Source organism: Populus euphratica, unplaced genomic scaffold (assembly GCF_000495115.2).
Source record: "Populus euphratica unplaced genomic scaffold, PopEup_1.0 scaffold687.1, whole genome shotgun sequence".
NCBI classification, from domain to species: Eukaryota; Viridiplantae; Streptophyta; class Magnoliopsida; order Malpighiales; family Salicaceae; genus Populus; species Populus euphratica.
This window is the reverse complement of record NW_011500558.1, coordinates 40920-51986: the sequence shown is the minus strand read 5'-3', so window position 1 is coordinate 51986 and position 11067 is coordinate 40920. Positions and strand designations below refer to the sequence as shown.

Below are 11067 nucleotides of genomic sequence, written 5' to 3'. Positions count from 1 at the left end.
TTTATAGTAAATGTTCATTTTAAATGCAGACCTATCATATAAATGAAATGATTGATTGATGAATTTAAGAACTAAAATTGAAAGGACAAAAAGATGACCAAACTTAGAAAAGAGATGCCGGTTCAGTCCAAACTGGAATACTATTCAGTAATTCTGTCATATCTAGAGCTGTAAATCTCAGATTTAGGTTTATTTTATATGGATGGAAAGGTAAGACATAAGCCTACAACTTTTATATGGAGCTTAAGATCTAAAAAGGTCATTTTCAAGTCAAAATTGGAGCAACAATAAAGAAGCCGAATTTGTCTTTCAGCCTAAGCACTGTTCAGTGTTTGACCCATATCTGGAGTTATAAAAGTATAAATGACCTGAATTTCTTGCACAAGAAAGATGAGATAATTTCCTACAACTTTCTTGTTTTCAAGTGGTTCTAATTTTGAAGTTATCAATGACAGTTTGGGCAGACAAGAGAAGATCATGTTTGATACTAACATGTTCTGTATTTGTTATCTTGTTCACTCTTTAATACTTTGCTTGTTAAATGACTAATCTTGATTTATGTTGTATAACACTTGATACAACAAATGCTTGGCACTTTTCATAGCGCATACTGTAGGGTATAACCGACACCTGAGCTATGAAAAGAACTTGATTTGTTGTTAACATAAGTTATAATCATGAATGCTTGACGAGATTTACAACTATTAGCATTAATCGAATAAGATGACTAATGTAATCATGTTAACAATCTATAATCTGATTGGAACCTCCTTTGCGTGTGGTTTCTAATTGAATAATAAGAGTTTATACTATACTTGCTTGACATACCATTAGTGGATCATCTAACCTTGACATTTATTGTTATCATTGTTTAATCCTTACGTTAATATTACATCTCAAAGTTCTCATCATCTTCTTCTTCTTCTCCTTCTGCTTCTTCATTATTATTATTATTACTACTACTATTACTATTAGTACTATTATTATTACTATTATTGTTATTATTATTATTATTACTACTAATATTATTGTTTTTATTGTTGTTACTGTTGTTATTGTTTATAATTGTTTATAATTTGTATAATTAACCTCTCTGTGGTTCGATCCCGGTCTTGCTGGGTTATTTATTACTTCGACACTCCTGTACTTGGGAGAAGACATCAATCTTTTAGTCGTGTCAATTACTTTCAAAATAAGACTTCAAAATGATACACGAACAATTCTTAACATTACATATTCTTTTTATATATTAAAAGATACGATATATTCCTACAAATTGGCATAGAATTGATATGAACCTGAAATTAAATTAAAAAAAGTTTAAATTAATCCATATTATATTTTTTTTTTTACCCTCAAAACATATAAAAAAGCATGGCATATGCATAAATCACTTTTTTAAATCGATTCCTATAGTCTTAATGAACTATCTTGCCAATTCACAAACATTCATGTCATCAATAACTGGTGTTATTTATCACAACTCGATTCTTGGATCCATGGTTGGCACATAGGGAAGGTTCCTCTCCTAGGTTTCATACCTATGCGAACCCAAATTTACATACAATCTTATCCTTTAAACAACTCAATCAGAGTTCAACACAACATTAACAACAAACTAACTTCATAATATAATTTAATTGTCTTAATACAAGAGTTAATATAATTTCATAGTTGTTGAGCACTAATTAGACATAAAGAAAATATACAAATTTCAACCAAAAAGCAGGTTCAGAAGGTCCAACAAAAGTAACTTGCTAACAATTTATAAGTCTGAAAAGATAAATAATAAGAAGATGAGTTTAACAACTCAGTGAGTAGATAACATTCAATATACACACACGAGGTAATCCAACAATGAGAAATATATATACAAGTATCTTATAAGAAGGTTTCTCTAATAGGCCATAATAAGAATATCACAAGGTAAGGCTTGTCAGAAAATAAAAATACAATGAGCATGAGGCTACGTACTGTGAGATGGACAGTCCACATAGGTTGGTGACTCCCCCAACCAACTAGGGTTCAAATACGATGTGCACAAAGACTAACACTACCCTATTAGCATAGGTATTCTGACTAGCATACCATAGGTTCATAATAATAATCATAATCAAACAAAATATTCATATCTCAAGGCTCAAATCATGACATCAATTAAATGAGGAGCTATCACATTCATATCTCAAGGCTCTAATCATGACATCAATTAAATGAGAAGCTATCAATTCATAAGCTAATTCAAAATATATATTGGTTCATATCAAGAATTTAGATTTAACAATTGATTATACTTTTTCATAACAAGGATAATAATCAGCATATATATTATCAAGAAAGATGATTCAATTCATATTAACAAATTAAATATTGATAATATTTCTTATGCATATGAAAAATTATCCACTCACCTGACTTGAAAGTAACAACACTCAAAAGCATATACTAAAGAAAATTCTATTGATGTCCCGTTAGTAGAATATCAGGATTATCTGAATACAAAAGAGCATTATTCAAGAATGACTCAAAAGAATATAGAATTTATTTAATACACTTATCTAAGGGTATATTCCATAACCCTATATGTTTTTAGACTAAACTATATATTTTTCTAAAAACCTAACATTAAACAGTTTTTTTGAAATTCAGTCCATAATAAAGAAAATAATAAAATTGGTGATAATTCACTCAATTATTCATCAATCCAATCTGCAAAAGCTAGTATTATAGCTAAGGACTAAGAATTTATTATATTTTAAGGGTTAAATTGTAACTTTTATTAAATTGAAGGACCAAACAAAAAATATCATAAATCCATTATTATACTGAAATTATAACCATATTTAATCCTCAATTCTGTCTAGAATATCTCATTATACTCCAAGGACCATTCTGGAATTTTTTTCCAAATTTTTAAGGTCAAATTAGAGGACCAAATTAAAAATATTATAAATCCATGACTATACTGAAATTCTGACCATATTCAATCCTCAATTTTGCCCAGAATATCTCATTATGCTCTAGGAACCATTCTAGAATTTTTCAAAATTTATAGGATCAACTTGTAATTTTTGTCAAATTAAAGGACCAAATGGAATATGTTAAAATTTCATAACTATACTGGAATTCTGCCCATAATTCATACTTTATTTTATTTAGAATCTCAGAATATGCAATAGGAAAATTTGTAATTTTCTAAAGTTTGGGGAATAAAATATAATTTTCACAAATTGAGAGATCAAATCGAAATTTTATCGTCTTTAACCTCAAACCTGGAATTTTCACAGATTACCTACTATTATCTCATGATTTATAACATAAATTCACTATTCAAACAAAATTATAATTCAAAATTGACACGACCAAAAGATTGATGTCTTCTATTCAGAATCTCAGAATATGCTCTAGGGACCAATTTGTAATTTTTCGATGTTTGGGGACTAAACTAAAAATTTCACAAATTAAGGGACCAAACCAAAATTTTATCATCTTCAACCTCAAATCCAGAATTTTCACAGATTACCTACTGTTATCCACTGATTTATAACACAAATTCACAATTTAAACAAAATCATAACAAAAAATCATCATCTTTATCTACAATCTCTCAAATTCAAATTGATACTTCAAGTGGAAAATGATGATATAAAACCTTGATGAAAATGCATTTTTAAGTAGTAATCAAAAATCATCATCTTTATCTACAATCTCTCAAATTCAACTAAACAATTCATTACCCATAATAATCAACCATATAACAGTCAAATTAATTCATCAATCAACCCAAAATACAATCTTCAAAACCCTAAAATTCAATTAAAATAGAAATTATAGGGTTAAATAATACATATTTATACATAATCTTATCTTTAAACTTATTTTCTTCAATTCTCTTCTATTTCCATTATCTTTCCTTCTTTTCTATTCTTCTTCTTTCCCTTTTCTTCTTTTCTCTCTATTTTTCACTCTTAATTGCAGATCTCTCTCTCTCTCTCTCTCTCTCTCTATATATATATATATATATATATATATATAATTACTACAATATCCTTCATTTATTTATTCTTACATTTAAGCCTTTAAAGGTTTTGTAGTCTTTTCTTACCCATTTACTTTCAAAACATTACACCATTAGCCCAAATTCTCGGGCATGAACCTCAATTATTGATACACTAATTTCTTTACCCAAAATCGAGCACTAACCTTACTACTGGATAACTCATTTCTCTATCCAAAACCAGACAATAGTTCTTCTATTGGGTAACTAGTTATTCTACCCAAAATTAGGCACTAGTTTTGCTAACGAGTGACTAGTTCTTCTATCCAGATTAGACACTAACCTTACAATAGAGTTATTAATTCCTCCATCTAAAATCGAGTACTAGTCTCATTACCCGGTAACTAGATTCTTCATATTTTATAAACAAAACTATTAAAAATATATATGATATTTAAAAAAATTACAATTACATAATTTAATTAAGTTAATAAATGAACTTCAAGTTGTCTAGCATCAACCTGTTGTTGTTGTCCTACTTTCGTAATCTTTCATATATCATAAAGACACAAATTTTTCTAAAATCAATTTTTCATAACTAATTAAATTCAAAGCAACTTAAATTCACATATATAAACTTTTTAATTTTCTCATCAATTATTCCTCAAATTACCATCTAATATGGCCTTTTCATATATTGTTTCATCAATTAAATTAAATATCCACAAATTTATGAATGTTCCTTTAATTCATCCACACAACTAATTAGTTGTGAAATAATTTTTCTAATTGTCATTAATTTATTTAAATGACCATAATACATGCAAATTTTTAAATTTTTTTAGACAGGAATACATTCAAGGATAATTTACATATCAAATGAATCAAAATCTTATTCCCCCGTTTCTCCTCTATTTGGCATAACGCCTTCATACAAGGCAAGGGGAATTTTTTTTTTTCAAACCATTTAATTAATGTGTTTCCCATACATTAATCACACATATCAACACGTACATATGAATTTTATAGCCATTTTATCAAATAATCCCAACTTCCAAATTTTATAGACTGAAATTTCTAACAGTAACAGGATGAATTTTTCTTTTCAATTTTTTCAATTGAAATATTACCTAATTATTTCTCATGTCAACTCACATTATCTCATTATTAAACAACATAATAAACAACTAATTTTCACAAATTTCAAATTCTATTTAACACTATAACATTCAATAATTTACTTAGCTTATAATTATCCAAACTAATTATTTAGATTGAGTTTATTACTCAAATGGCTACGGAAACAAGAGAAAATGCAATGGAAGTCAAGTTTTTCTTTCACTTTTTTTTCCCTCCCTCAACTTTTCTAAAACCTTACCTTTCCAGACTTTGAATCCTTGATTAAGTGTCTGAAATCCACTACTTATTAAGTCTTACTCTTAAGCTCTTTAAAGAATTAAGAATTTCAAGATAAAAAAACAACTCCCCCCCCCATCTCTTGTATGGTGGTTTGGCAATCTTGGCTTCCTTTGAAGCCAAATTGCTATTTATATGGCTCTATGTTTTTTTATTTACAACATTATTTCAAAGTTTTGTTTGGTATTTTTTATTTAATTAGATATTTTTTCTCAACCCAACATTAAATCTATTTTTGTAAATAAAAGTTTTCAAACTTGTAATACCTTATCCCAATTTATTTAACATCCCTTTATTCTATTTTTTTTTTAAATTCTTGAAAATCCTAGTCAAGGTTTGTATTCATCCTAATTCTTTTAATTATAATTTTTTGTATTGGATCTTTTTATGTAATTGATTTTTTTTAATTTCATCTTTTAATTATAATTTTTTATATTGGATCTTTTTATATAATTGATTTTTTTTTAATTTCATTATTTTATAATTTTTATTGGGAATTAGGCTTTATAATTTTTTTTTCATTTATAATGCTTCTGGTCTAATGACCTCATTACATGTTTGAAAAGTTAACGCAAGTCGATATATTTTTATTTTGGCTTATTTTATTTTCTGATTTCATCATTTAATATTATTTCAAAAAATATTGGTTGTGATTTTCTTTAATTTCTTTTCTATTAGGTTATTTTGATCTTATAATCTAGTTTATGAGTTTTACAATTGATCCAGACCCGCCCGTTATTATTTAGGTTACATGTCTATTATATTAACTTTGATTAACTTAGATTGATTCTTTTTTACCATTTTCTATCCAATTTCATATTTTCAAAAAACAATTCAAGCTATCATGGTTTTTTACTCTTTGTTTTTTTTTTAAATAATTCATCTACTATCATTATTTATTTATTTATTATTTAATTAAAATAAAACCAATCTTTTAAACCCATTTAAAACTATAGCCTGAGTCATTTGTTTTTCATATTTGTTTTTTAATGCACTTGCGCCACGTAAACTTTGTCTTTTCCTTTCTTTTTTATTCTATTTCTATTTGTAATTTTTTATATTAATTGATATTTTTTTAATATGTTCTTTTTAAAATATTTTTTTAATTTATGTTTCACTTAATATCCTTCTTCTATGGTTATTAATATATGAACTTTGTTTTTTTTAAAATAAAAATTTATTTATTTTTAGATAATATTTTTAATATGTATAATTTTACATGAATTTTTTTATTCAATTAATTATATATATATATATATATATTTATTTTTATTATCATTTGATTGAATAAAAAAATTCAATAAACATAACTAGATAAATATCTCATATTATAAATTAAATATTTTAATCTACGTTTATTTTTTTATTTTTTAAATTTTAAATTTAGTATTATTAATGAAATTTTTTTATTAATTTATTTACACAAGTAATTTTCAAATTACTTAATTAATACTTGCATAATTAGTTTTATTTACATTTATACTTTTATTAAAAAAAAAAGGTTAAAAAAGCCACCCGCTGCGAAACGTGAGAAATGGAACGTTTATACTAATTTGAAAAGGTTAAAAAAACCATGTCGCTAGGTACGCAACCGACTTGTAGTTTGGCTATTTTCTCTCCATTCACCCGCAACCTTAAAAACACCACAAAAAAGGCAACAAACACCACCTCATTTATCAATGGGGAACCCAATAAAGATAGTATCTTACAACGTTAATGGCCTAAGACAACGAGTCTCGCAATTTGGGTCTCTCTCAAACCTCCTAAACACTTTCGATGCAGACATCATTTGCTTTCAGGTATACAAAAATCCCATGAACTCTCATTTTCTTTTATTTTTTGGTCTTCACAATGTTGATCGATGCAAATTTAACATACAGGAAACAAAATTAAGAAGACAAGAATTAACATCTGATTTAGTAATAGCTGATGGGTATGAATCTTTTTTTTCTTGCACGCGAACTAAAGATAAAGGCCGTACTGGGTACTCTGGTAAGGTGTTTGATGAGTTGCTTAAATGAAATACAAATTAAAATTTTCTAAAAACTTCTGCCTATTTGGCTATGACTTTTGTCATCTTTATAGGGGTTGCAACATTTTGTCGTGTAAAGTCTGCATTTTCGAGTACTGAAGTGGCATTGCCGGTTGCTGCAGAGGAGGGTTTTACTGGATTCATTGACCTCTGTAAAAGAAAAGAAGGGCTTGAGGAGTTTGAGAAAGATGAGCTTGTTAAGATTGATAGTGAGGGACGGTGTGTCGTTACTGATCATAATCATTTTGGTGCGTTTAATGTAAAAAAAAAAAATATTGCATTTTTTATGTGTTGATTGGTAATTTGGTTGACAGATTTTTTTTTTATTGAATTTTTTGGTGGAATTAGTCTAAGGTAGCTTTTAAATTTTTGGTAAAGTTCCGATTTTTATGTGGAGTTTGTGATGGAATTGATGTTGGTTATTTTGTTTTCTACAGTTCTTTTTAACTTATATGGGCCTAGAGCAGCCCATGATGATACAGAGAGAATTGAGTTTAAGATGAAGTTTTTTAAGATATTACAGGTATTAACTTCGCTTCTTTTCATTGTTACTAGTGATTATGCATAATCTGGCTTGATGGGTTTTATAGTTTACATTTTGTTTTGCCTTTCAGTTTTTCCCTGTTAAAGTTGAATTATTTGATGTTGGTAGTGTTTAATAGTTTATCCCTGATGAATGAAGAGTTCTGTGTGCTTTTATTGATTTTGGTAATCTCTGTTGTAGAAAAGATGGGAGAATCTTCTGCATGAGGGAAGGAGGGTATTTGTTGTTGGTGATCTCAATATTGCACCTACTGCTATGGATAGGTGTGATGCAGATCCAGATTTTGAGAAGAATGAGTAAGCTGTGAGCTAATTTATAAGCAGTGCTTGTCTATTATGCTGACTATTTGAAGTGGTCAGGTAAATAAGTACACAAAACTTTACCAGTCAAGGCAAGCACTGAATAAGGTTCTATTCACTTATCTGTAGATTCAGAAGATGGTTCAGGTCCATGCTAATGATGTCAGGTGGCCTCTTTGTTGATGTTTTCCGAGCAAAACATCCTGACAGGTTTCAAAATTTTCACTTGATTTTCAATTTGCAAAGTTTTAAGTCTGGATTTGGATGTTGAGTTATATTTGGACAGCAAAACGGGAGTTGAAGTTCTTATATTAAATTGTACCTTTCACTGTCCTTGTTTACTGACCTTTTCATAATAGAGTCTTGCATCATCTCTTTTCCCCCTTTCTGTGATTGACAATAATCCTTTATATCCTTGCACATATAAATTTGCATGTCGCTACTTGGTTTTGTTTCCTTAGTGGGGTATCCTCTGATTCATTAAAGTTTCCATTGAATAGTCTCTTTCAAGGTGTTTTTTTTTTTTAATCCTTGCATCATGATAATGTCATTCTATGATCTCTTCTTTTTCTTTTTGAGCAAGTTGGTATTGAATCCTAGTTCTTCCACCTTGAATTGTCCTACAGAAGAGAAGCATACACGTGCTGGTCATCAAGTACAGGTGCTGAACAATTTAATTTTGGGAGTAGGATTGACCATATTCTGTGTGCTGGACCATGCTTGCATCAAGAGCATGACTTGCAAGGCTATAACTTCTTTTCCTGCCATGTCAAGGAATGTGACATATTGACACAGTATAAACGCTGGAAACCTGGAGACACAACTAGGTATCGTTGGATCCAGCTATATTCTTGAATGTAGCAATGCCATGAAACCTCTCAGTTTTCTTTGTTGTTTCAACCTGTATGTGCATATGTTTCTATCCTTGTTTGCTTGTTCAAGTGTATATGGATGAGTCTGTCTGCATGTCTGTGCAAACTGCGAAGACCATAAGTTTCTCTACTTGCCTAAACAGGTGGAAGGGAGGGCAGGGCATCAAATTGGAAGGTTCAGATCACGCTCCTGTTTATATGAGTTTGGAAGAAATCTGTGATATACCCAGACATAGCACTCCACCTTTATCTGCTAGATATCTGCCCATGATTCATGGTGTCCAGCAAACTCTTGGTGTGACAATTTTGTTCTTGATGATAGTTTGTATTACTTTGTTTTGTTCATTTTAAGAAATGTGCTGCCTCTTGTTTTCTGTGTGTGTAAGCCCATGTGGTAATTTCAAGTTCTTAACCTTGTGCAGTGACTTTGTTGATGAAAAGGCAGGCTGCTACACAAATTCAATCTTCCAGGATATCAAGTTCATTTTCAGACGGAGATGCTACCATAAAGGCCTGCAGTGAAAGCATGAAAAGATCATTTAATGAATGCAGTGTATCTCGCCCATCTACAAGTCCATCATGTTCTTTGACTGAAGAGTTTGATAGTGCCATTTCCAAAGGAGATGAGAATTCAAAGGATTTGACTGATGAGAATCAGGGCCGTCCTGACACTACAATGATACTGCAAAGTCAGCATACTAAGTTTGTGCCTGCTGAGGGAGCCAAGAAAAAACCAAGAAAAAGTCGGTGTTCCCAGCTCTCCCTCAGATCTTTTTTCCAGAAAAGTCCAAACCTTAGCACTGGTGCTGAGAACTCTTCTACTAATGCTTCACCTAGTCAGGCAGAACCAAACACTAGCAGTTACTTGAATGGTTCTCATGCACCGGGTGATAAAAGCAGCAGTCCCAGGCATTGCCAACTGAATCCAAGTGCAGGATCTCAGTATCAAGATAAGGGAAATGATGGCTCGCTTGAGAGAGAGAAAAATAATGTTGCCTTGTTAGAATGGCAGAGGATACAGCAGCTCATGCGGAATAGTATTCCTGTTTGCAAGGGTCACAAGGAACCCTGTGTTGCTCGGATAGTAAAGAAACCAGGTCGTACTTTTGGCCACAGATTTTTTGTCTGCTCACGAGCTGAGGTATTCGCTCTAATCCTTGAAATCCAGCTAATAAATGATACTTGCACATCTAACTATGCTTTAGCAAACAAGTCAAATGCTTTGGGAACATTGTAAGTTAAAATCATATAGTAGGTAGAGAATGAAGCTATTCTTGTAATGACATATCTGCAGTACTGTCTGCAGATTTTGGCAGATAATATTTGAACTCTGCTGATGATCCTTTGCTTCTTCTTTTTTTTTCTCCCGGTCTTGTAGGGACCTGTATCCAATCCTGAAGCAAATTGTGGTTACTTCAAATGGGCTTCTTCAAAATCCCAGCGCAAATGACCGCTTGTGGTTTATAATGTCAATAACTTTTTTTTCCATGTGAAATCTCCGTTCCTGATTCGTATTTTTGTTGCGACCTTCATTCAATCAAAGCAGGTGCACTAGCGGAGGATGTTCTGCATGGGCTGGTTGCTTCATGTGAAATTGTTGCCCTTTTATTCTGTTGGATGCTATCTGGCAGCTGCATTATAATGAATAGATGATAAAAAGAGCACGTTCTGCTTTAAGCATTAGATAATTTAGATTATTAATCCAGCCCATGCCCATGTGCTTATGACAATATCCCCATTATGAGAGGAAGAAAGCAGCTAGTAGTTAAAAGTGAAAACTTGGAGCTTCTTGAGCCTTGGATTATTTATGTTAACAAATCCAAAATTCCCCATTTCTGTCCTCCAGCTAATGACTAAAAGAGCACGGTGAGTTGAGGTGTCAAGGAGGTCTGCTCCCCATCTTCTCA

At 30.5% G+C, this 11067-nt stretch overlaps 1 protein-coding gene across 2 annotated transcripts; it reads left to right on the top strand.

Moving 5' to 3' along the window:
* The first annotated feature begins 6985 nt into the window (after nucleotides 1-6985).
* Nucleotides 6986-10831, top strand: LOC105115377 (endonuclease/exonuclease/phosphatase family protein). Of its 2 annotated transcripts, XM_011012243.1 has the most exons (11): nucleotides 6986-7212; nucleotides 7294-7405; nucleotides 7499-7693; nucleotides 7883-7968; nucleotides 8170-8285; nucleotides 8418-8498; nucleotides 8915-9115; nucleotides 9304-9455; nucleotides 9583-10301; nucleotides 10539-10628; nucleotides 10707-10831. In XM_011012243.1, the coding sequence occupies exons 1-10, from the start codon at nucleotides 7093-7095 to the stop codon at nucleotides 10608-10610; spliced, it is 1854 nt and encodes a 617-aa protein (XP_011010545.1). In that variant the 5' UTR covers nucleotides 6986-7092; the 3' UTR covers nucleotides 10611-10628; nucleotides 10707-10831. The 2 variants fall into 2 exon arrangements, with proteins under 2 accessions (XP_011010545.1, XP_011010544.1); XM_011012242.1 differs by having other exon boundaries at nucleotides 6987-7212; nucleotides 10539-10831.
* Nucleotides 10832-11067: the final 236 nt, after the last annotated feature.

Coding starts and splice junctions, on each gene's coding strand:
- LOC105115377 (XM_011012243.1), top strand. CDS start 7,093: ATGGGGAACCCAATAAAGATAGTATCTTACAACGTTAATGGCCTAAGA. Junction 7,694..7,882: donor TACTGATCATAATCATTTTG/GTGCGTTTAATG, acceptor TGTTTTCTACAG/TTCTTTTTAACTTATATGGG. Junction 8,286..8,417: donor CCAGATTTTGAGAAGAATGA/GTAAGCTGTGAG, acceptor ACTTATCTGTAG/ATTCAGAAGATGGTTCAGGT.